This window comes from Anabrus simplex, chromosome X (assembly GCF_040414725.1).
Source record: "Anabrus simplex isolate iqAnaSimp1 chromosome X, ASM4041472v1, whole genome shotgun sequence".
Classification (NCBI taxonomy): Eukaryota; Metazoa; Arthropoda; class Insecta; order Orthoptera; family Tettigoniidae; genus Anabrus; species Anabrus simplex.
The window spans coordinates 160,813,356-160,840,989 of record NC_090279.1 but is presented as its reverse complement, the minus strand read 5'-3'; the positions used below and the strand labels follow the sequence as shown (position 1 = coordinate 160,840,989).

Below are 27,634 nucleotides of genomic sequence, written 5' to 3'. Positions count from 1 at the left end.
CCGTGGTCGCCAACCCACGCTCCGAAGTTCAGAGCCCCTTGGGGGAGGGAGGGGGGGAACTAAGGAGGATCAAGGGGGGTGTTGCGGAAGGGGGAAGTGGCTTGAGAGGGTATTGTGTAAATTGTGAAAGATTGATTCCTTATTTGCTGACACATTTGTTATACTGGATGATAGAGTTTTCAATGCAGCTTCTACTCTTAATAGCCTCAATAAAATTGATCCACATATTAAATTCACTCTTGAAACAGAATCAAACAATCAATTAATTTTCTAGACATAACAATAAACAGATTACCTTCCTCATTATCATATATGATTTATAGAAAACCCACACATACAGCTAAAACCATAAAACAAGACTCTTTTCACCCACAGTCACATAAACGTGCTTCATACAACAGTATGGTTAACCGCGCCTTCAAAATTCCGTTATCAAAGGATAACTTAAATAAAGAACTAAACATCATCCGCTCTATTGCCAAATTTAACGGTTATAATTCTTATTTTATTGAACAAATCATTAACAAATTTAGACACCGTCCTAACACAACACTCTTAAAAGATATTCCCAAACCAGCTGCTTACACCACATTCACATTCAATACAAATACCTATAGTATAGCTAATGTCTTCATGAAACACAATACCATGATTTCTTTTCGAACTAATAATAGAAACCTTGAATTATTACATAACTCCCACTCCTTTTTTTTTTTTTTTTCTAGGGGCTTTACGTCGCACCGACACAGATAGGTCTTATGGCGACGATGGGATAGGAAAGGCCTAGGAGTTGGAAGGAAGCGGCCGTGGCCTTAATTAAGGTACAGCCCCAGCATTTGCCTGGTGTGAAAATGGGAAACCACGGAAAACCATCTTCAGGGCTGCCGATAGTGGGATTCGAACCTACTATCTCCCGGATGCAAGCTCACAGCCGCGCGCCTCTACGCGCACGGCCAACTCGCCCGGTACTCCCACTCCTTAAATAGAACAAGTGTCTTTTCTAAATCAGGCGTATACCGTTTTAAGTGCCACAACTGTAATTCTTCTTACATAGGTCAAACTGGTCGCAACTTCAAAATTAGGTACTTTGAACACGTTAATGCAATAAAGCGCAACAGATTTTCGGCAGTGCGACAACACATACATGACACAAAACATGCTTTCACTACAATAAACCAGGATATTGAAATTCTCAGCACTCTAAATAAAGGCCCTCTCCTAGACATCACCGAAAACTGTTTTATACACCTTGACCAGTTTTTCAATCCAAATCTTAATCTGAATGATATTTCTGAGAAACCCAATGCCCTTTTCGATTTTCTCATCTCCTTTTTAAACAACCTGAAGTCAGCAAATAAGGAATCAATCTTTCACAATTTACACAATACCCTCTCATGCCACTTCCCCCTTCCGCAACACCCCCCTTGATCCTCCATAGATCCCCCTCCCCCCCTCCCCCCTCAAGGGGCTCTGAACTTCGGAGCGTGGGTTGGCGACCACGGGGCCCTTAGCTGAGTCCTGGCATTGCTTCCACTTACTTGTGCCAGGCACCTCACTTTCATCTGTCCTGTCCGACCTCCCTTGGTCAATTCTTGTTCCTTTCCGACCCCGACGCTATTAGGTTTCCGAGGGCTAGGGAGTCTTTAATTTTCACGCCCTTCGTGGCCCTTGTCTTCCTTTGGCTGATATCTTCATTTTTCGAAGTATCGGATCCCTTCCATTTTTCTTTCCTTCCCACCCTCCATCCCCCAGGGGCTCTGAACTTCGGAGCGTGGGTTGGCGACCACGGTGCCCTTAGCTGAGTCCTGGCATTGCTTCCACTTACTTGTGCCAGGCTCCTCACTTTCATCTATCCTATCAGACCTCCCTTGGTCAACTCTTGTTCTTTTCCGACCCCGATGCTATTAGGTTTGCGAGGGCTAAGGAGTCTTTCATTTTCACGCCCATCGTGGCCCTTGTCTTCCTTTAACCGATATCTTCATTTTTCGAAGTGTCGGTTCTCTTCTTCTTTGTCCTCGAATTAGTATTATGTAAAGGATTGTTGCCCAATTGTATTTCCTCTAATAACAATAACCACCACCACCACCACCACCATCACCACCCTCTAATAAACGTTCCCCACCCCCTTTCTCTATTTATCATTTCTTTATCAATTACTACGGCAAGTTGTTTCGAGTTGAACCTCGTATTTCTTTCATTATTTCTTCCTATTTTTTAATATATTTTTATTTGGCTTTATTCTTTTTTAATGTTTTAAATTATTTTAAAACCTATATATCCACTTTGAATTTGACGAAATTAAATCCTACACTGTTTTCCTAAGACTTCATTCACGTCACCTTTTACTCTTCGGCCGGAGAAACAAATGCCTACAAGACCTGCCTAGCAACGACTTTACATAAGTGCATACTTGATCTGCTTATGAACTTCAACTATATTTGTTTTCGGCGCAAGATAGTGATGTTCTGTTTACTCTCTTGACTGTGGTTATTGTGTTTTGAACATTAACTGAATTGCTACGATATGATACAATGTTAATTTTTTGCCTGTGTTCAATATATTAGTTGTTTTAAGATCTTCGCTAATTGGCTGATGATGACACTTGAAATGTGTTGAAACCAGTCCCAATAAACAGGTTGTAACTACTTTTTAGTTCAACTTACTAAGGAGTATTGAAAGGTGGATCCTTCCCTATAATATTGTACATCTTATTTCTCTATTCAATACGGAACAATCATGAAGTTTTTAACTTAAAATGATAATTTGTGGACTCGCATTCAAACTGCATGGACGGAGATTGCCCAGGAACATGTGCAGAACCTCTTTGATTCCATGCCACGACGTTTAGAGGCTCTGACTGTAGCATGTAGAGGCGACACGAAATACTGAATACTCAAGCACAGAAGTCATTTAATGATCAGCAAACTTAATAATTTATGTATTGCCATGTACCTAATCTGCACTATAATGTTATTTTAAACACGTTTCTTTCTTGGTGTTGCAATTTTTCATAAATATTAGTATATTAAGTATTTTTTTGGTATTGTAGACAAGTGAAGTTTATCTAACCCTCAATTTTAAGTACACTGTGAAAAAGAAATTTACTGGGCGAGTTGGCTGTGCGGTTACGGGTTCAAACTCCACTGTCGGCAGCGCTGAAGATTGTTTTCCAACTTCACACCAGGCAAATGTTGGGGCTGTACGTTAATTAGGGCCACACCCGCTTCCTTCCCACTCCTAGCCATTTCCTATTCCATCGTCACCATAAAACCTATTTGTGTCGGTGCGATGTAAAGCAAAATTGAAAAAAAAAAAATTAATTGGAAAATAAAACTTATTTCAGTGAAGTAACAATAATGAGATTACACAAGAGATCCACTCTTCAACCCATACTGTAACTAGCTACATACAGGATGTCATCAGGATGTATACGAGCTTAAAATATGTATGTTTTTTTGCATAAAGACAAATCTTTATTCCTCGCTTGGTCTTAAATACATAAAATATATTTCATAATTTGATTCCGTATTTTCTTCTTGTTTATTGTACATTTGAAGTAGGTGGAATCGTCTATGGGTAGGGACCTGTGTTTTTCGCGTTTGCGATAACACCGACTTTTAAAAAATATTTCCTAAAATGCTTGGGGAACAGTTACCTGTACTTAATGTTGTTAACAATTTGAAACTTAGACAGCTTTATTTCGCGAAATAAAACGAATTCAGACAGTATGTCAACTTTTTCAATTTTATATGCATAATAATGCAAATTCACAGTGTTTGCCTTCTTATAAAGGTTTTTCCACCGCCAAAATAAACAATCATGTCCATCACAGTCTTACAAACCCGGTAAGTTGGCTGTGCGGTTAGGGACGCGCAGCTGTGAGCTTGCATCCAGGTGACACTGGGATCGAACCCCACTTTCGGCAGCGCTGAAGATGATGTTCTGTGGTTTCCCATTTTCACACCAGGCAAATGCTGGGGCTGTACCTTAATTAAGGCCATGGCCGCTTCCTTCCCATTCCTAGGCTTTTCCTATCTCATCGTCGCTGTAAGACCTATCTGTGTCGGTGCAACGTAAAGCAAATAGTGAAAAAAAAACCAACATACCAAAATATGATAATAAAATTATTAAAATTAACACAAAATTCTTAAAAAAAAAAAAAGATTTCCATGAAAAATGCAGGTCTCTATCTATGGGATAGTAGTTGTAGAGTTCAGTTGGGAAGGCCAGATGGCGTTGCCCTGCTGGAAGCACGTTACTAAAAGAACATAGCATAAATCTCCACAAGCAAATTGGAAGATCAGTTAACCCCAGCACAAAAAGCAACATGCCTTAGCACCATATTTGACAAGCCTACACCTCATTGCAATAAGTATCACACAAGTGCATTCTTAACCCCAGCACAAAAAGCAACATGCCTTAGCACCATATTTGACAAGCCTACACCTTATCGGAATAAGTATCACACAAGTGCATTCTTAACTATGAAGAAGACAGAACTCCAATAGGTGTAATGGGCGCTATAAGGGACCTATCGCCACAATTAAAATTTTATTGATTTTAGCTTGTTATTAATGTTGTTCATCATGCTTATTAATCACATTCTTAAACTAAGTAATGTCCAATGATTTGTACACATTGTTTTATCTCATGTCCTTAATGCAGCTGAGGATGATCGATACAGATTGAAACCAGCACTGCAGATAGTGTATTTTTAAGCCTAAATACATTGTACTTTTAATAAGCAGTATTGATTAGGTAGAATTATCCCAGTTTTACAGTCGTGAACTTCATCAATGCAGACATGAAAATAATAAACTGTAACCTGAAGATAGGGGATTCTCAGCTGGTGCCGACTTGCCTGGCTGGTTGGGACGGATATTTCTTTGGTGTACTCTTAATCCAAGTTCCAATTGATTGGCTGGCCAAGTACAGGAAATTTTAAAACACAGTTTATTCATGGAGTTAAGAAAATTGGACTAATATGTTTCTCTTGTAGATAAGCCAAATTCGCAACAGACATCAGATTTCGGTGGTTGGGCAGAATGTTCCTGCTCCTGTGGAGGAGTTTGGGCAGCTGGCAGCAGAGTATGGGGTGAGTCAGGACCTGGTGGAAAGACTTCACGAGTGTGGCTATACTGCTCCAACACCAATTCAGATGCAGGCCATTCCCATCATGTTGAAGGTAAGAAGGAATTCTACTAATTTAGCAACTTTTTCTTAATCATTTGCCTCATTCCTCCTTTTTTACCCCTAATGATTATGCATTAGCGTGTACAGCAGGCGCAGGGCATTCGGTGTTCAGCGGTTCACTGAACCCCCTAGAAATAGATAACTCTTAGTAAAATGACTCATCAAGGGACTGTTCATTTAATTAGCTCTGTATGTTCATACACGTAGAGGTAGCAGGTAGGGACGCTCCTCAAAGGCGTGGTATCACTGTCTCTGAGAGTCCCAGAACACACTGACCCAGTGTGTAACGCCTGGTAAGGGTGCACGAGAGAAGAACTCGACGTGATGTGCGGCGGAAAAGGTGGAGTTAGGTACGGTGCAGATGGCGGAGGAGACAGCCCTGGACTTGGGGATAAATACGAGTACAGTCTGAAGAGGCCAATGGCTTTCAGGCAGATGGAGCTCCGCCTGGGTGTGGCAAGCCCATCGTACTAACAGCCTATAAAATGATTGAGAGCTGTGTCAAGGTCTCGGAAACGGTTAAGGCTCCCTCCAAAAGCGACACGCCATTCTTGGTGTTCTCGTCCTGGTTGAACTGTGAAAAATAGAAAACTGTGGAGGTTCTTGATTCACAACCTGACCCAGAAGACTGGAAACAGGGAAAGAAGAAAATTCATACACGTAATGATAATTTTAACTTCAACACTCGGTTGCCCTCCGGAACCAGCGAAGGGGTTCAATTTCTGAACTGAGAGTGCAGAGCTTTGGGACGTAAGGTGGGTGCGCAAAGCGATAGGCTATGAGGTGCAAGGAAAATATAGCCCAGGTATCGCTAGCGAGTGGACCAGCGATTGACACATGTTCACAGCCTGACCCAGAAGACTGGAAACAGGAAATTAAAAAGAAGATGATTCATACACGTAATGATAATTTTGACATCAACACTCGGTTGCCCTCCTGAACCAGCGAAGGGGTTCAATTTCTGGACTGAGAGCACAGAGCTGTGGGATTTAAGGAGGTTGCGCAAGGCAGCCCCAAAATTAGCTGAAGCACTGTCCCAGAGTGCGCGGTTAAAATTTGCCATATGTGGTAGGTTTTGAAGGGATTTTAGTTTCACTATTTTGAGATTTTGATGTCGTAAACTGCCATGAACCACAACATTTTGGTAACTACAATTTGTATAACATCAATAGGTGCACGTAGGCTAAGTTTATATTATTAATGTACAGTTTTAATTAGTAATACGTGTTTTATGAAAAGTAAACAGCAAAATATGTCAAGATATAAATAACAATAGTCTGCCTAACACATTCTTGAGCAGTTATTCCTACACGCCTTCAATATCAGATGAAACTGGATCAGCTTCCTCTTTTTATTTCCCTTTCATTTCCTGTTTGTTAACTATTTTTGAGCTGCAGCCGTTTACCTTAAAAAGTAAATTCTCGTTGCTAATCAAGCAGTCACTATTTTACATCTACATTATATAAATATCAAGTAACGATAAATATTTTTTAAAGCAGTGCTGCCATTAGTATAGAGGTATTTGAAAGATTGCTGCATATCTTTGAAAGAACCTATGTTTGTACCTCCTTATCCTGTCTTCTGCTGACCACTTCATATTTACTATCATCCTCTTCCCCTTATCCAACTCCTGCTGGGTCAGAGCATTTATGCCACTTCTCCACCTTCCTCTCTCCTTCCACTTTTTCTCTTCCATCATTTTGTTCCAGTCCAGATTTTTTCTTCTTCTTGCACTCCTCTTTATTGAATCAATCCACCTTATTCTAGGTCTCTCTCTCTCACTCTCTTTCCCTCAAACTTCATTTCCATCATCTGTTTTGTTATTCTTTTCTCCTCCATCTTCTTTACATGTCCAGACCATCTTTCTTTACTCCTATCAATTCTCTCATTTAGGTCTTCCATCCCAACCTCCTTTCTCACATCTTCGATTCTAATCTGGCTTTCCTATCATACTTCTTCGGTGTTCCATTTCGTTGGCTTGAATTCTACTCTCCTCCCTAGTATATCTTTTGCAGTTATTGGAAAGGAACAAACAAATATCGGATCATGTCATATATAGAGAGTTAGGAACATGAAAAGGAACATCTTATAACTAACCTCATGGAACTACACCCCTGAAGGGCCTTGGCCTACTAAGCGACCGCTGCTCAGCCCGAAGACCTGCAGATTACAAGGGGTCGTGTGGTCAGGATGACGAATCCTCTCGGCCATTATTCTTGGCTTTCTAGACCGGGGTCGCTATCTCACCGTGAGATAGCTCCTCAATTCTAATAGCATAGGCTGAGTGGACGTCGAACCAGCCCTCAGATCCCTGACCTGGCCAGGAATCGAACCCGGGGCCTCCAGGTAAGAGGCAGGCACACTACCCCTACACCTTGGTGCCGACCTCTTTATCTTATGTCTCTTCCCTTTTTCTGTGTTATCCAGCTTTCTTCCTATTCTGCACTTTCTGCATCAAGCTGAAGATCTGTCAAGATAGCCCCTCGATGGGTGTTGACACTCGCCCTTCCAATGAAATGATGAATCAAGCAGAGAAATGGTTCCATCTAATCGATACTTTTTATTTTGCCTTTGGAAAATTTGATTTAAAAGTATTACATGTTTTGTTTAGATTGACTAAACATCATCAGCTATACTTTTTTGGTTTACGTAGAAATTCATAAAAGTACAGAGACATATGCAAGTCTTAAAACAATCTCTACCATATTAAAAAATTAAAGGATGAACCTTTGAAGTCGTGGGAGAGAATGAGTTGGGGGGAGGGGAGGTTAAGAACTTAGCTATGTCTATTTTGGTTGAAACTTATGGCTAATAAACATTTCTAAAAAAGTTATAATTGATAACTGGAAATGTCTTTGTTCTTTTCGTGTTCTCATAACATGGAACGTAGAAATGTAAACTGTCTTCTTATAGCACCGTGTTTGAACGGGAAATGCCTGATTTCATCTTGTATGTTGAGTCTAATGGTATTTGTGGTGGAATTAATGTTACTCCGAGAATTCTTAAGTTTATGCAACACTTGTTTGTGCATTGAATGGTTAGTTGGTTTGCAACATGACCCCAAATATAGGAGCTTTGCCCCACGTTCTTATTACCTTGCGAGTGGCCCTGCAACCATAGCCTCAGCTTTTAACCTGGTTTCCAACCATCTGATTCGAGCACCATGTCAGCCAGCCTACTGAAGTTCACCTTGAGAAGCTGAACATTTATTCTCCCGCTATACCATTCTACAAAAACAAATATCATCCGAATGAAGTAGAGATTATCGGCCTAATTGTTTGTGTTTGTGGCACAGTACTTGCCGTGTTCGTGAAGAAGTTTGAGCTATCTATGAACAGCATTCAGTGCATAGTTACCACCACCATACGTGGATCTGTACACATCCTGAGATCTCATTTCTTTGGACCTTCATAATTAAAATTCTAATACCTTGAAACTTGAAAATAGGTGCAATGAGTATGGTATGAAAATGAGCCTTTCGAAGACTAAATTGATGTCAGTAGGTAAGAAATTCAACAGAATTGAATGTCAGACTGGTGATACAATGCTGGAACAGGTAGATAATTTTAAATATTTAGGTTGTGTGTTCTCCAGGATGGTAATATAGTAAGTGAGATTGAATCAAGGTGTAGTAAAGCTAATGCAGTAAGCTCGCAGTTGCGATCAACAGTATTTTGTAAGAAGGAAGTCGGCTCCTGGACGAAACTATTTTTACATCGGTCTGTTTTCAGACCAACTTTGCTTTACGGGAGCGAAAGCTGGGTGGACTCAGGATATCTTATTCATAAGTTAGAAGTAACAGACATGAAAGTAACCAGAATGATTGCTGGTACAAACAAGTGGGAACAATAGCAGGAGGGTAGTCAGAATGAGGAGATAAAGGCTAAGTTAGGAATGAACACGATGGATGAAGCTTTACGCATAAACCGGCTTCGATGGTGGAGTCATGTGAGACGAATGGAGGAGGATAGGTTATCTAGGAGAATAATGGACTCTGTTATGGAGGGTAAGAGAAGTAGAGGGAGACCAAGACGATGATGGTTAGACTCAGTTTCTAACAATTTAAAGATAAGAGGTATAGAACTAAATGAGGCCACAGCACTAGTTGCAAATAGATGATTGTAACGACGTTTAGTAAATTGACAGAGGCTTGGAGACTGAACGCTGAAAGGCATAAAGGTCTATAATGATTATGTATGTAATTAAAAAATCATCTTACCGCTATATTTCTATAAGATAAAAATTGCTGTATCCTGATACGCTATACTTTGTCCGTTGCGGCAACCCTTTATTGTGGGAAGTCATTGATTCGTACACTAAATATATACAATCCCTGTTATGTGATTACTCCTATGAAAACCTTTTCTTATATTAACACCCAAGTAAGCGATTCCCATTGTGGCATACTAACGATCGAAGAAGGGGGCAATCAAACGACTGAAGTCACAATACCACAGCCCAAGTCTTCAACCGTTAGCACAACCACCAAAGAGATAAGAGGTACCTCCCAGCACGGATTCACGCCAACTACAGAGGGAAGGGCCTCGTTAAAACACAAACACAGAATAGGGAAGCGATGGAATCTGGGCAAGGCCAATAGGTCGACGACCATAACAGAGGGTGGAAGAGGTTAAAAGGGTAGAGCAGTTCACTATAATAACACTCTCTGTCACACTTAAAGACCAAAATTTAATGTAGTATAAGAAAGACAATAAGTCGGGTGGGTGGTGTGTAATACAAGTATATAAGGGCCTATGACCTTCAATGTTAGGCCCCTTAAAACAACAAGCAAACAATTTAAGTATATAAAACAATTGAAAACAATTAAGTTTTAAAAGGAAAAACTAATGACAAGGCTCATTTTCGAAGAATTACTACCAAGCGTGGTCACCAAGCCAGAATACCTACAATTTCAACCAATTTAATTCATTCATTCATTCATTCATTCATTATCATTATAGACTGTTATGCCTTTCAGCGTTCAGTCTGCAAGCCTCTGAGAATTTACTAAACGTCGCCACAATCCCCGATTTGCAACTAGTGTTGTGGCCTCATTTAGTTCTATACCTCTTATCTTTAAATCGTTAGAAACAGAGTCTAACCATCGTCGTCTCGGTCTCCCTCTACTTCTCTTACCCTCCATAACAGAGTCCATTATTCTCCTAGGTAACCTATCCTCCTCCATTCGCCTCACATGACCCCACCACCGAAGCCGGTTTATGCGTACAGCTTCATCCATCGAGTTCATTCCTAAATTAGCCTTTATCTCCTCATTCCGAGTTCCCTCCTGCCATTGTTCCCACCTGTTTGTACCAGCAATCATTCTTGCTACTTTCATGTCTGTTACTTCTAACTTATGAATAAGATATCCTGAGTCCACCCAGCTTTCGCTCCCATAAAGCAAACTTGGTCTGAAAACAGACCGATGTAAAGATAGTTTCGTCTGGGAGCTGACTTCCTTCTTACAGAATACTGCTGATCGCAACTGCGAGCTCACTGCATTAGCTTTACTACACCTTGATTCAATCTCACTTACTATATTACCATCCTGGGAAAACACACAACCTAAATACTTTACCAATTTAAAAGATTCAATAATATTTTCCAGAAGGAATTAGCTTGAGTTTGACCTATAGTTTCATAACAATTTACTGTTCGAGCTTGAACCCATTTTCTTTTAAAAGAAGATATAATGTTTTTTTTTTTTTTTTTTTTAAGTCATTTATACCTTAGGTGCACCATTCTGGGTACGTGCATGCCCCTATCTAATTACCCATTCAGTTTACCAAATTGTTATTAAACAATTAAAAGCTAACAGACCTTAATAACGTAAATTATTACATAGTTTGAGATCTCTCAGTGAACATGGAAGCGTTTCAAATGAAAACATCTATCCACATCCCCCAACAGAACAACAATGTCCACAAGTAACAAGGGTAGGCTAAAATTAAATTGAGAAAGAGCCCACATCAAAAGAGAAACAGAAAAAATTGAAAGAAAACCATTATATGGTAACACAATAATATTAAAGCAATTAAAACTCCTCTCATGACCCAGTTCATCACACCAACGGCATAAGTTCAGCGCACAACAACGAACGTCAGCACATCTCAAGCATTGTTACAACACTGACTATGCCGCGATAATGCAAGCTAATCAAACCGTTATAAAAAAAAAAAACGGAAGCATACCACAACAATGCAATTAAATGGAGACAGCCTTAGAACAGTAACTATTAATCAAAATTTAAAGAAGGGAAAATTTCATAATAATAATAATAATAATAATAATAAAAAAAGAAAATGGAATAAAATTCAATTCAGCCCAAAGCACGCTTCAGTATTCACTTGGGTTTAAAATCAGCAAACGTTACATTAATTTTAAAAATTCAGTTGCCTTTATGAGGTTAATAATAACAGACTACACACAATTTTACTTGTCACAGCTCCTGTTTAAAGAGCAGGTCATTTGAAACCATACTGTTCTCGTGATGAAGTATGTCCTTTCAGTTTTTAAAAAAAGTTCTTGCTCAAATATAACGTAATTGGTAGGGCATATTTAAATTGGCGGAATTCCATGATGCTAACCACAAAAAACTTCATTTCCTATGCTTTAACATGGTTGTAGGTGCGAATGGATCTTCAGTCTACCCCAACAAAAATAATTCATGTCACATGGTGAGCAGACATGTTGAATTCCTTACAGCAGCAACTGCCGAAGTGTCGCAGGACAATTTGGCCTAAATATTTATATGGTATACAAGGTTGGACTTACCAACGGTGCTGAGGACTTTTCACAATGTAAGATTTTAAAACTTACGACCGTGGCAACATTATATCCAGGTATTGCGGCATGCTTCGATGGTGAAAGGAACGGTCACTTTAAAACCTTTAAAATAAGAACTGCACACGAATAATAGTATCAACCACCCACCCCTAATATTAATTCAACCTGAGTCGAAAACACCTATTAGGATGGTGTGAATACACACACCAATCGTTGCTGGCAATTTTTTCTCAAGCGAATCTGGCCCACGACAACCACTGTACTAGTAGCTTATGCCAGGGCGCACCATGGAAAACAGTCAAGTGGCACGCCAACCAATACCAACTTCATAACAACAAAGCTCCACGGAATATCCAATGGTGAGGGGTCATCCCACTATTATATTACAATTTACACCAATAAGAACCTTAAATGTACAACAGTTAGCCATCGCAGAGCTGCGTTACATTGGGCAAAGTTAAACAATAATTTCCTTTCCCTTTTTCTTTTAAATTCCACACAAATCGATTTCTGGTGTATCGGTAATTCCACATAGTCCCCATAATTATACCGCTACACCATGACTGACTTTATTCTCAATGTTTGGGAGATAGTGGGTTCACACCTCACTATCGGCAGTACTGAAAATGGTTTTCTGTTGTTTCCCATTTTCACAGCAGGTAACTGCTGAGACTGTACCTCAATTAAGGCCAAGGCCGCTTCCTTCCCACTCCTAGCCCTTTCCTATCACTTCATCGCCATAAGACCTATCTGTGTCAGTGTGACATAAAGCCAGTTGTAAAAAAAAATTTGACTTTCTTCCCATCAGTACTATAATTAAAACTGAGAGGACTTTTCCTCTTGGTGAAACATACTTTTCATCCCATTTACCTGCTGTCCATCTCACAACAAATTTTAAATATGTTTCAAATATTATCCCTGGACTGAGTAATTTTCTGTATTTTGTTTCTGCTTCTGACTGAAGTTAAAATATACTGAGGATATTGGTCTGCTGTTATTTTTAGAGCCGACAGTTGCTGGCGTGTGCACCTACAGGATCTGGGAAAACAGCAGCATTCCTGGTACCAGTGATCCATCAATTGAAAGGGCCACGAAAGAGAGGTTTCAGAGCTGTGATAGTGAGTCCAACCAGGGAACTGGCAAAGCAGACCTATCGGTTTGTATAACAAGGAACATTCATCATCATCATCATGAATTTCTTCCAGCGACCCGGGTAGGATGTTTTTGAATAATGTGCCTCCATTTATAAAGGTCTCTTTATATTTCTCCTCTCTTATCTAGGTCTTTTTTCTAGGGCATCCAATAGGTCTTCACCTCAGAACAATCTTTTTAAAATACTTTGGAGTTTGAGTTTGCCTGCATCCGCTTAACGTGTCCTAACCACTTCAGCCTTTCTTCCATGGCCAGGTCTTTTTGTATCTGATCATTCCTGATTCTGACCTTCCTTGTTTTCTGTACAGTTGATATAAGGAACTTCATTTCACAAGCTATGCATGATGCAACTCTCCAGACTGTATATCATGATGGGCAGGAGAATAAGTCTTAAACAGGGTCTGTTTAGCCCTCTGAGATACTCCGTACTTGATGGAAGAAGTTGGTCCTTTTTGCACTCTGCTTAACACTTCGTTCTTGGCATTCCATCATTTGATATTTCATAATCCCCAGATATTTAAAGGTATTCACACATTCTTTCTTCCTTCCCTTGAGGGTGAGGTGTATTAGTCCTGCTAACTTTCATTACCACTGTTTTGCTCTTGCTCACAGTTAACTTGGTTTTCCAATGATTCAATCTCCTCTGAACAACCCTCTCATTTTCTTCCCAAATGGCAAGAGAATTCCCTTCTCGGACACCTCTCCTTGTTTTAAACCACTGAGATCTTCCATCTCCTACTTGCACACTACAACCATCATACAGCATCTGAACTTTTTAAATTAGTGCTTCTGGGATGATGTTTTCTAAACATTCCCATATTTTTCCTCTCTCAACACTATCATAGGCTTCTTCCAAATCCAGAAACACTATTATTAAGTCCTTCCCTTTTTTTCCAAAACTTTTCCATTAACTGCCTAAGTGAAAAAATTAGGTCTGTGGTTCCTCTATTGTAAATCCATGTTTTTCCTCGTCATATTTGTCTTCCATTATTTTCATTTAAAGGTATTCACACTTTCAATCTTCTTTATTAATCTACAAGGAACAAACAAGTGAAAAATCAGGCCATAATGTATGCAGAAAGATAGGAACAGATAATAGGAGAAACTCAATGACGGGTAATGAAAAGAAGAACAAATGTGAAAATACAGAAGGACAAATGTGCTCCGCATCTTCATTTGTTGTATTGGGTGCCGTTTCTATCCTGTCTGACCTCCCATGGTCAACTCTTATTCTTTTGTGAACCAGTCGGTATTAGGTATCGAGACCTAGGGGGTCTTTCATTTTTATTCCCTTTGTTGCCCTTGTGTTTCTTTGGCCGATACCTTCATTCTTCAAAGCGTCAGGTCTCTTCCATATTACCTCTCTGATTAGTGTTATACAGAGAATGGTTTCCTAATTGTACTTCCGCTTAAAAGAATAATCACCACCACCACCACCACCACTCTTTTCAGTTTAGACTCAGTTAATCCATAACCATTCTGTTCTTCAGTCTGTCGAAACTAATTCATGATTTTTAGAAAAATTAGAAGAAAAAACCTAAAAGAGAAACAAAAATGGTATAATTGGTCTGCTGCACTTGCAATCTTGCGATTGCAGAGAATTACCACTACTCTGCTGTGCCCGTAATATTACGAGCGAGATATACATCCAATTGTAAGTATGCAATACTCAGCAGTGTTGACGTCAGAAATCATTAAAACTCTGTGGGCGTATACAGCAGTCTCTCTGAAGTAGATAGACCGTTGTAATGATTATCCGTTGATTTATTTATGAGTCATTGATACCTTCATTCTTCAAAGCGTCAGGTCTCTTCCATATTACCTCTCTGATTAGTGTTATACAGAGAATGGTTTCCTAATTGTACTTCCGCTTAAAAGAATAATCACCACCACCACCACCACCACTCTTTTCAGTTTAGACTCAGTTAATCCATAACCATTCTGTTCTTCAGTCTGTCGAAACTAATTCATGATTTTTAGAAAAATTAGAAGAAAAAACCTAAAAGAGAAACAAAAATGGTATAATTGGTCTGCTGCACTCGCAATCTTGCGATTGCAGAGAATTACCACTACTCTGCTGTGCCCGTAATATTACGAGCGAGATATACATCCAATTGTAAGTATGCAATACTCAGCAGTGTTGACGTCAGAAATCATTAAAACTCTGTGGGCGTATACAGCAGTCTCTCTGAAGTAGATAGACCGTTGTAATGATTATCCGTTGATTTATTTATGAGTCATTACTACAAGTACGACACTGCTGCATCAGCTGTGGGATGTCCAGCGTACAAGTTTTTATAAAATGACCCCATTATTATATGAATGAAGTCAAATGTTGAAAATTTATTAAAAACTATGGTCTTGATTGCTTGAAGCTGTTAAGAAACTTGTAATCCAGCTATGACGATAATACGATTTTCTCCTTCAAATTTTTATCTATAACTTATAACTTATTATAAATGAACTGTCGCTTTTTGTATGCTTCCTCATTCTATGATGAATTCTAGCCCAATTTAAAACAGAACTGTTCCACCAATCCTGCTGTGTCTTTGAAATATGATGAGGAGGGCTCGGAAGTTGAGGAAAAATATATTTTTTTTTCTTGAGTGTCCAAAAATGAGGCGCACATAATATATGTTAATTCTGGATCATTGTAGGCCAGAAAATGGTGGACTTTATCTGTTTTTTTAAAGCTTTTTGCACGTTCTTTGGTCCTTTTTAGCCTCATTTTTAGATCTTAACAGCTTCCTCTTTTTTTTTTTTTTTTTTTGCAACTTCACCTTCTTTTGACTACATTTTTAGATCTTAACAGCTTTTTTGTTGTTGTTGTTGCAACGTCATCTTCTTTCGACTACGTTTTTAGATCTTAACAGCTTTTTCTGTGCAACTTCAGCTTCTTTTGACTACATTTTTAGATCTGAACAGCTTTTTCTGTGCAACTTCACCTTCTTTTGACTACATTTTTACTGCCCAATGTCAGTTCGAATATATCATTAATTCATGCATCACCCCTTAAACATATTATTTTCTGTAGTAAATACATATATTTTTGAACCATATCTAAAAAGAGAGAAAATGAAAAAATGAAGCTTAGTGCTTGGAAAAAACCCCAGGGGTAAAGAGAAAATTAGATGTGATAGGTTTTGAAGAGGAATATCTCATGTGCTTCAAGTATAAACCCTAACATCCGCTGATGTGGAGAGAATTTTCTAGATGGTTCGCAGTGTGCTGTCTTAAAACCGACGATCCTTTACATGTAAGAACCTGAAGATGACTATTGCGGTATGCTGCGAAGCCAACTGAAGTAAGGTTTCCAAATTCCAATTTGTGTATTTCTAGTGTGGTTAAGCCAGATATTATTCCAGTTATACTAATTTTGATTTCTTTCTCCAGGATGTCCATTGCGGATTTGCTGAATTCATTCTAGGTGGAAAAAGAATTTAATTCTAAATTCTGCAAGTACTTTTTTTTTTAACAAACACGGAATTCCTTTTTTTAAATGATGTTAATCTAAACATCTGAAACAATCTGAAAGACAAAGTATTTCACACATTTATTTTTGCACTGTGTGTTGTATACTGCCAGAATTTTGCATTTTTAAACATTATATTCCTTAATTAATTTTGTAATTAAAACTAAAATTATGAATGCATTTGGGTCTCATTTTTACGTCCCTTTTCTTGTGTGGGTATTTTAAGGTCTTTTTCAGGCCATGTATAGATCTTCAACTTTTAAACCTTAATGATGAGTGTACTAGGTAGATGTTCTTCTTGTTTATAATGTGGTAAGGCAGCATGTGTCATTTCATGCGCCTGAGCAGGCAAGGGACTACTACTTTTAAAGTGAGTTCTATCATGAAGGCAAGAACAGCTGCAGCAACTTTCAGTGAACACCAAAAAACTTTCAAATGTTAAGATTTGCAGCAACTAATGTTTTAATTCTAAGCAATGATAAAGGGTCTTAGATAATAAGGAGATTATGCTTATGCTAAACACTCTTACCTGCAGAGTTTCATTATCTATATACAGTATTAAATTTTTTTATGAAAACTAAAGTCAGTCAGTCTGGCCATTCTATCTGGTCGATTTCCTTCATTTTTTTTAAACTGAAATGTATTCATGCACAGATTTGTTATCAGGTACTATAAATCACTTAATTTCGGCCTTCCTCAAATTATTTGATTTTTCAATTTTTTGTCTCTTTGAAGCAATCATATCTTTGATTCCAATTGAGGTACGGAGTTCGTTTTAGCCTAAGAACACTCAGTGGATCAAGCTCTTTCATTTCAGCTCTTAACTATTCAAATTGGTTGATTCTGAGGAAAATTATGAGTGCACATTCAATTTGATGTCTCATTTCTTCAACATTTTTTCTCATTGAAGCAATCATATCTTTCGTTCTAAATGAAGTACGCAGTTTGTTTTGATCTAAAAACACTCAGTGGATCAAGCGCTTTCTTTTGAGGTAATAACTACTTAAATTAGTAGATTCTGAGAAAAGTTATGAGTACATTTGTCTCCGTAACAAAGATCTGCGAAGGACTTTTTAACAGTTCAGCGCGTAGTGTTGTTCCAAGGGACGTTTAATTGAATTTCTGTGTGTGATATATTTTCAAATGTTTTGTTGACATAATATTACATTCTGTTACCACAGCAGATAATGTGCTTTATTTCATTAACTTGAAACTTTGCAAATACATCCGTGAGGATAGTAACGAACAACACCATACTTTGTACATTGCGGGCGGAGCCAGTGGGAAACTGCTAGTCTGATCTTATTATGCTTCTCATAGGCCCCTGTCCCTTTGTCTTCCGCTATGTGTGGGAGAGTAGAATAAACCCACAGTATCTGCTGACTGTCATTAGAGGCAGCTAAATCGGGGATCCCTAGGGGCTTTCGGCTGGGGAGACTGGGTTTGTTACCATGGGCTATGTAGCTGAGTCTGGCATTGTCAGGCTCCTCACTTTTATCTTTCTTACCTGACCTTCCTTGAATAACTCATGTTGTCTTCCAACTCTGACAGTATTTGGTTAGTGAGCTCTAGAATGTCTTTAATTTTCATACCCTTCATGATGACCCTTCCCTCGATTTTTGCGATATCTTCATTCTCGAAACTCTTTCGTTTCTCTTCTGATTAGTATCAAGTGTTTGGTTGCCGAGTTGTACTTCCTCCAAAAATATAATCACCTCCACCATCATTGTTTTGTTGCTGTTATCTTTTTATTTTGTGTTACCATCTGTCATAGTGTGAAATGCATTTTTCAGGGAATGTTTGAGGCTAGCTGAAGGCACTAATTTGAGGATCCACATCATCAGCAAAGTTAATCATGCAAAGGACAAGTTCGGTCCTCAGTCATCGCAGAGATTTGGTAAGCTTCAGGTTTGTGCATCATCTTAATTTTCTTTTGATTCCTCTGTTAAAGAGATCAGTGGAATTGTCTTGTCAGAAAATAGATCACTGACCTGCAATAGCCAGCCTGCCCACATTCAAGGTTCGTGGAAAAAGCGGAGTTCGATGCCACTGTTAAAAGTACTTGAGGTAATTTACTGTTCCAACTCCAGAGATGGTTTCTATCTCCAACTAAAAAAATAGGATAGAATTTGTAATGGATATTGCTATACAGCAAAGATGGGCACAATTCAGCTCAATGAGCATTGCTCCAGCTCAGGCTGGTAAAAGGAGCAGAGTACAGCCTAGCAGCTGCTTGCACAGCTCTCACTTACAACCAGTGAAGGGGCGTGTATCTAAACAAATTTAAACTTTTAACACTTTTAATGTGCCTAATGTCTCATTCTATTCAGTGCATTAGATTATGGTGAGAAAACAGAATACTTTATATTGTGTATACCAGGGATGGCGAACCTTTTCCAACTAGTTTGCCATTTTAAGTCTGGTTTATTATTCTCAACTGTCTACTGTGCCACTTGTTTTCCATTAAGGAATGTCTACAACCTACAACATTCCCCCCCTCCCAGCGACTTCCTTTCTAAATGACCCATTATGTTTCATAATATGTTATTTATTTATTTATTTATTTATTTATTTATTTATTTATTTATTTATTTATTTATTTATTTACTGATTCATTTATTTATTACACATATATCTTGTAAATATATTTGATTGCATGTTCTGTGGGTTTGTACCTCAATTAAGGCCATGGCGATTTCCTTCCCACTCGTATACCTCTCCCATCCCATCATCGCCGTATCTGTGTCGGTGCTACGTAAAGCAAATTGTTAAAAAAATTATTAGGTATAAAAATCAAAAATAGTAATATTGCGAATGGACTTCACTTCCTCCATTAGCATTATCTTTCCATGTTGTAGTTTGTATGCTCAACAATTAAACTAATTTCTTCTTCATCACAGCTAACCTTGCTGATAAGGTCACATTCATGCTTGCATCAAAACATACTTGTGGGAGTTATCCAAATTAGCTTTCAATTGCTCGGAAACTTCTACACTCATTTTTTATTATTCTACCCTCGACAAAAGTTCAGCTGGCTGACATTCCTTTAATTCTGTTAATTATTAGTTGTTTGTTAGGGAAGTTTTCAAATAATGTGTCGGACGTCAATAAGAAAGTTTCTTTCACCAACTCACCTTGAGAAATCGGTTTCCCATGCATGCTGTACTATGCAGTGAGACAGATGGAAACAGCCGCACTGATATTATTCCTTGGCCGGAAAGATGATACAAAAGAACTAGTTAGTTTTGTGTAATGTTTGATATTTTGTGAAACGAACTGGCTTCTTTCTTCATTTGAAATGGAACAAACATTTTAATGATTAGTCTCGAAATTGAGCTTTACATTAAATGTGGGGGATACCATTGTTTTCAAACACAGGAAACACATCTTTCTATCAGTCCAAATTCCCTTGTCAGAGGTTTTGAAAAGTACGGTCACCACCTTTGTTCTTTTTGTTCTTTTCGGCACTGAAAACATGTTTGTGATGTCCGTATACAAAACCACCAGAAAACAACACTACCTCACTTGACTTTCGGACCTATCAGTGTATCAGTGTTGCTATATTGCACGTCCAAATGGAACTAGTATTTAGATTTTCGATATTTATTTCTTACTTGTGAAACACTGTACTGTAAGATATGTATTGTCTGCAGTACAAGACGTATATAAAACAATTATTATGTTCATGTGGCGTGCCACCGAAATTGTGTTCGTGTGTCACCTAGTGACACGCGTGGCATAGGTTCGCCATCCCTGGTGTATACAAACGCCATGTACTAAGTAAATGTTTAATTATATTCATTTCGTTAGATTATACATAGGAAACAAAATTAATTATTTTGACATGTGATAACTAAATAGTCCTTTGTCTACTCCCTGTAGTAATGAAAATACAGTTAGCCAAAATAAAAGCTTCTTTAGGAATACAGCCTTTTTAAATTTTATATTATAATTATTCTTCCACCTAGAGGTTTTCCAAATGTGAAGAATACACAGTACTGTGAATATTGATTAAAAAAGAAATAGTTTGTAAAGAACTCAAAACATTGAAAATAATTGTGAAATTGGATCTACAATTTTAAACAATTCTAAAAAATCAATTAGTGAAGTTAGAATTTACAAAAAAAAACGGGCGAGTTGGCCGTGCGCGTAGAGGCGCGCAGCTGTGAGCTTGCATCCGGGAGATAGTAGGTTCGAATCCCACTATCGGCAGCCCTGAAAATGGTTTTCCGTGGTTTCCCATTTTCACACCAGGCAAATGCTGGGGCCACGGCTGCTTTCTTCCAACTCCTAGGCCTTTCCTATCCCATCGTCGCCATAAGACCTATCAGTGTCGGTGCGACGTAAAGCCCCTAGCAAAAAATAAAATTTTTTTTACAAAAACATTTAAAAAGGTATAAGAACAACTTCAGAAATAATTCTTACAAATCGTAAAATATAAGTATGATTCAGACTTGAAGTCAGTAATTTTATTCCGATGATATGTCTCGAAATGAGGATAGACCTCCTGACAGCTTTTAGCCCCCAGTCCTCAAGTTCATCAGTGTTGGTCATGAAGACAGTCAACAACAAACGAACTGTACGATTGTATTGAATAAACATAATTTAGTCATCCACGTACACTGCTGTGGCGTTTCTTGTGTTTTGACTCCGCATATTGCTGTCTAGTCTTCACTGCACAAACTGTCATCTCTTCCCGCACTCGTGCCATAAGCTCAAGGAGTAGCATTCTCTCATTGCCCACTTGTGCTCTACAGTGTTGTAAATTTGACTTCCTTCCTGTTTCAAGTTATTAGCATCACAGGCTGCTGTCCAGAGCGTTTCGTGCACAGAACCACAATGAACTTAAAAACTTGTTTAGGTCTGAAATGGGGTTCTGTTTTGGTACACAGTTGAGAAGCTCTGCAACAGGTATTAGCTCCTGTGTGGGAAACTGGCTGTGGTGGATGTTTCCAAAATGAGAACCAATCCTTCCCCTCAAATAAAAAAATGTCTGGCTCCATGGATGATTGGTCAGTATCAAGACCTTCAGTTCAGAGGGTCAGGGTTCGATTCCTGGCTGGGTCCGAGATCTTAGTCTTGTCTGATTAATTCCCCTGGCACGGGGACTGAGTTTTTGTGTTTGTTCTAACACACTTCTCTTTACACACGCGCAATACTGAAACTTGATGGGCCGGGCTGAGTGGCTCAGACGGTTGAGGCGCTGGCCTTCTGACCCCAACTTGGCAGTTTCGATCCTGGCTCAGTCCGGTGGTATTTGAAGGTGCTCAAATACGCCAGCCTCGTGTCGGTAGATTTACTGGCACGTAAAAGATCTCATGCGGGACTAAATTCCGGCACCTCGGCGTCTCCGAAAACCGTAAAGGAGTAGTTAGTGGGACGTAAAGCAAATAACATCATCGAAACTTGATGGCTTAGACAGAATTAAGTCAACAAATGTCATACTCTGTAATCACATTAGTTATTTCTCGAAAACAGAACTCAGAGAATTAGAGTAGGCGAATCTTTATCTGTCCCTGTAATAATTAAGAGAGGCCGGGCTGAGTGGCTCAGACGGTTAAGGCGCTGGCCTTCTAACCCCAACTTAGCAGGTTCGATCCTGGCTCAGTCCGGTGGTATTTGAAGGTGCTCAAATACGACAGCCCCATGTTGGTAGATTTACTGGGACGTAAAAGAACTCCTGCGGGACTAAATTCTGGCACCTCGGCGTCTCCGACGACCGTAAAAGTAGTTAGTGGAGCGTAAAGCAAATAACATTATTATTAATAATTAAGAGGGGAATTCCTCAAGGCAGTATTATTGGACCTTTATGTTTTCTTGACCGGGCGAGTTGGCTGTACGGTTAGGAGCATCCGGGAGATAGTGGGTTCGAATCCCACTGTCGGCAGCCCTGAAGATGGTTTTCCGTGGTTTCCCATTTTCACACCAGGCAAATGCTGGGGCTGTACCTTAATTAAGGCCATGGCCGGTTCCTTCCCACTCCCAGGCCTTTCCTATCCCATCGTCGCCATAAGACCTATCTGTGTCAGTGCGATGTAAAGCAACTAGCAAAACATATAATAAATGATATGAGTAAAGAAGTGGAATCAGAGATAAGGATTTTTGCGGATGATGTTTTTCTGCATAGTCATAAATAAGTTACAAGATTGTGAGCAACTGCAAAATGACCTCGATAATATTGTGGGATGGACAGTACGCAATGGTATGATGATAAATGGGGTTAAATTCTGGTTGTGAGTTTCACAAATAGGAGAAGTCCTCTCAATTTTAATTACTGCATTGATGGGGTGGTAGTTCCTTATGAGAATCATTGTAAGTACCTAGGTGTTAATATAAGGAAAGATGAACAGATCTCTGCACGTGGTTATGAGGGTATTTAGGGGTTGTAGTAAGGATGTAAAGGAGAGGGAGGGCATGTTAGTCTCTGGTAAGACCCCAAATAGAGTATGGTTCCACTGTGTGGGACCCTCACCAGAACTACTTCCTTCGAGAACTGGAAAGAATCCAAAGAAAAGCAGTTCAATTTGTTCTGGGTGATTTCCGACAAACGAGCAGCGTTACGAAAATGTTGCAAAGTTTGGGCAAAGAAGACGAGCTGCTCAACTAAGTGGTATGTTCCGAGCTGTCAGCGGAGGGATGGCATGGAATGACATTAGTAGATTAATTTGAGTAGTGTCTGTAAAAGTAGAAAAGATCACAATATGAAGATAAAGTTGGAATTCAAGGGCACAAATTGGGGCAAATATTTGTTTATAGGAAGTGGAGTTTGGGATTTGAATAACGTACCAAGGGAGATGTTCAATAAATTTCCAAATTAGTTGCATTTATTTAAGAAAAGACTAGGTAAACAATAGATAGGGAATCTGCCACCTGGGCGACTGCCCTAAATGCAGATCAGTAGTGACTGATGGATTTGATTTGATAAGTTTTCTTTCTGAATTGCCCAGTACCTTTTCATTTGTTCTGATATTTTCTGTCGTTCCTCGTCTATAAATACTCTTTTCATTGTATGTCGTCTATTTTTGGTTTAAATCTTATTTTCGTATTTTTCAATTTCTTTAAACTTTTTGTTTTGTTAATCTTCCAGAGTTATTTCTAGTTCTTCCACATTCTGTCTAATTTCCTTAATCCATCCTATTTGTTGCTTCAGATTCTTGAGTTTCTCTAGAATTTTTCTTGGTGATCTGGTTTCTGGTGTCCTCATAATGTAACAAACAAAAAATCCAGATTCTCTTCTTCCATACAGGATCTGTGATGGGCTCCAGTTCTCTGTACGCCATCCATTTGACAGTATCTACCACCGTCCATCTTTTTGATATATTTTATTTATGCCTGTTCTTGCTATTCTTCTCTCTACTTCCAGGATTTTGTCGATTCTGTTTCTTTAAGTGACTTTAAAAAGAGTTTCACTATTGCGTGTCACATCTTTTTGAACCACAGTCTTGTAATGTTTAAATTTTGTTTTGTACAATAGACATCTTTTATGGTATGGAGACCATGTTAATGTTTGAGCTTTTATAATTTTATTAGTTCTTTCTTGCATGGAATTTTCTCGTCCAGGCTGTATGTTATAATTTCTCCTGGGTATTTAAATTGTTTCGTTATTTTTACCTTCCTGTTATTTTCTGTTATGTGGTTTATTACCTTTTTTGTTTTGAGCTTGTTTGGGCCACCTCAGGACCACAGTGCTTGTGCTTTAGCTGTATTATTGTTGTTGCTGTTGATGATGTTTTTTATGGTTACTACTTATGGTGTTCTTCATGGTAGGTTTGGCTGCTGCTTTCGTCTTGGTACCTATCTTGATCTTTTCTGTTGGCCCAGTATTTCTTCATTTTATTGCTGAATTCTATTTTACATTTTTCGGACCTTTTCCTGGTCTCATTTTGGTTAGCTTTTGTAAGCGATGTTAGGAAGGGTCTGGTTTTCATACTATATTACTATTCATAAAAATAAAATACATTTTTTTTGTTGTTGCTGATATTACAGTTTGACTAATGATTTCTGTTTATTTCAGATATTTTAGTGACTACACCAAATCGCCTCGTGTATCTGCTGCGACAAGATCCTCCTGTGCTCTCATTAAACAAGTGAGTTTATTTTATGTAACTAAAGTCTCGTCTCCAAATATTGACAACAAATGAAAACATCCATGTCTCTGCTGTCCTACTGTATTCTTCATCTTATAATGACTTCACTGAGAGACTCTTCTCTGCTGTACCTCGCTTAAGTGCAGCCAGTATCCAGTATTCTGGAGATAATGGGATTGAATCCCATTATCGGCAGCCCTGAAGATGGTTTTCCGTGGTTTCCCTATTTTCACACCAGGCAAATGCTAGGGCTGTACCTTAATTAAGGTCACGGCCGCTTCCTTCCTTCCTTCCTTCCCACTCCTAGCCATTTCCTCTCCCATCGTCACCATAAGACCTATCTGTGTCGGTGCAACGTAAAGTAACTTGTAAAAAAAAAATTCCCTGCTTTTCTTACTAAATATCGTATTGTTGCCACTGTTCCATCTTTTGTGACCTAGACCTATGATTACACTGTAGAAATAAAAATCTCCTAAAAAATTAAAACAGATTGAAACCTGATGAACAGCCTATTGTTTTACGGCAAACTCTCAATTATCCGGGTGCAGATTATCTGGTTTGCCAGTTATCCGTGCACTCTCAAGGATTTTTGTATTTTCATTTTATTTCCTTTATTTTTGTCACAGCATTTTGAATTCGTGTGAACTGCGCGCTTGAAATTTGAGCACGCTCTCGACTGCAAGTATGCTGGCAGCATGCTTTGTTCAAGAATTAAACACTAAATGATGTACTGTATATCAGTTCTTTGTTGTCCAGCTCCATGGCTAAGTGGTTAGCGTGCTGGCCTTTGGTCACAGGGGTCCCGGGTTCGATTCCTGGCAGGGTCGGGAATTTTAACCATAATTGGTTAATTCCCCTGGCACGGGGACTAGGTGTATGTGTCGTCTTCATCATCATTTCATACTCATCACGACGCGCAGGTCTACGGGCGTCAGATCAAAAGACCTGCACCTGGCGAGCCGACGTCCTCGCACACATCCCGGCACTAAAAGCCATACGCCATTTCATTTCAGTTCTTTGTTGGTGTTCTGTGATAGCAGTCATGGCTATGAAGTGAAATAAGGTGCTTTTATCTTTAAAACAAAAGCTTAAATTAATCGAAAAGTTTGAGAATGGAGAATCAGTAAAGAAATTAGCGAATGATTATGCCGTTGTTGTTCAATGTAAAACAAAAGCTGAAGGATTCCACCTATTCAGTACAATTTGTTGTAACCTTAAAAAAAAGTCACATATATTTGTTGAAACTAGTTTTAGTCTTACTAGGAACATCATGCGTGAAAATGAAAGTTGTGGCAAGACATGAATATAGATAAAATTTATGAAGCAAGCATGAAATTCAGTGCAAGACAAGTGAAGATGTGAAAAACGCTCATCACAATCATAGGTCCTATGCAAGCTCTCAGCCTTCCTCCAATTTGAAGAATGCACCTCACAGAAAACCAGGTGGAACACTTCTAGAACTCAGCTCTCCTGAAACAAGTGTGAACAGAATGATGTTGATGGGAAAGTGTTGGGATGTTCATTTGTTTCCAACATGAAAAAAAAAAAAATCCTAAGGTGGTGCTGAGGGATGTGGAAGAGCTGTCTGAAAAAACAAACCCTTTATTTGATCTATTAATTCCTATTTACAATAAAATGATATTAAGTACTCTAAATCCCCTTCTTTCCCTCCAGCAATCACCCACCATTCCACATCCCTCAGCCCCACCTTAGGCTAAAAAAAAACCACCAAAGGTGTTTGTTCCTTCTGCTTGTCTGGATTGTTGCTGTCACTGTATCTGCCAGTGCTTTCTGTAGATATGGCCTATCCTTTTTATCGTTGTTGTTACCTGGGGTCTTGGTGAAGTCGTCATTGTCTCTCAGCTTGGCCGGGTCGAATCTTGGAAATCTTGACTTGTTCCATGTGAGGGGGATGAAATTAGTTTCAATCAAAGAAAATGGTCTGAATGGATGTTGGCACTTTTCAGTACTTTGACATTTAGTATGTCCTTGGTGTTCCTTCTGCTAATGGCTGTGTGGTTAAGTTGGAACACCCCTAGCTTGAGATTGAGACATCTCCATGTGTGTCTTTCCTGGGAAGGTGTTTGAAAGCTTTGTATTTAAAGACTTAATAGTAGTTTCTGCACAGATCGATCAGTCACTCTATATTCCTATTGATTCTCTTGTGGGCTGGTTATTCTCGAACTATGCTCTTAAATCTTCGCTCTTCCTCAATCTGGGCATTGAAGTTCCCCATGAAGGCAGTCTTTTGGTGTTTTGGGATCCCACCTATGTGTCTACAGTTCTACACTTCCGATGTCTTTCCTGTTAGTGTCCTTACTACATGCATGCCTTGTTGAGGGTTTTGATGTATAACAGTAGGTACGTACCCATTTGGGTATGAGGAGGAGGTTATGGATTTGGTCATGCTATTGCTGACTGTGAAGCCTCATCACTCTCTGACCTGGCTGCCTCTTGTAGATCCTGTAGCTTTGTGATTTCAATACTACTTCATCCACAAATCTTGTCTCTTCCAGTGCTGTTATCAAGATATTTTGTTTTTGAAGCCCCACCACACTAATCAGCTTGCCGACCCAACTTCCTGCTAGGATTGGTTACGTATAGTCACAGTCCCCTGCGAACCATGTGACTTGCCATGGTGGGGAGGCTTGCGTGTCCCAAGGAAGCAGATAGTGAGCCGCAGGTGCAGCCATGTCGGATGGGTATCTGCTGAGAGACCAGACTAACGAATGGTTCATCGAAAGGGGTAGCAGCCTTTCGGAAATTGCAAGGGCGGCAGTCTGGATGATTGACTGATATGGCCTTGTAATAATACTCAACATGGCTTAGCCGTGTTCATGCTGCTGCACAGCTGAAAGCAATGGGAAACTACAGCCATAACTAACTCCCGAAGACATGCAGCTCTCTCTGTATGAATGATGTACTGACGATGGCTTCCTCCCGG

At 39.1% G+C, this 27,634-nt stretch overlaps 1 protein-coding gene across 2 annotated transcripts in view; it reads left to right on the top strand.

Moving 5' to 3' along the window:
- The window catches only part of ais (aramis), a 91,493-nt gene that overhangs the window by 8,599 nt on the left and 55,260 nt on the right, over positions 1 to 27,634 (top strand). For both annotated transcript variants that reach the window (XM_067159306.2, XM_067159305.2), the window contains exons 3-6: positions 5,000 to 5,185; positions 12,984 to 13,135; positions 18,397 to 18,500; positions 24,618 to 24,690. In XM_067159306.2, the coding sequence (XP_067015407.2) occupies positions 5,000 to 5,185; positions 12,984 to 13,135; positions 18,397 to 18,500; positions 24,618 to 24,690 (515 nt within the window). The remainder of the gene's footprint in view (positions 1 to 4,999; positions 5,186 to 12,983; positions 13,136 to 18,396; positions 18,501 to 24,617; positions 24,691 to 27,634) is intronic.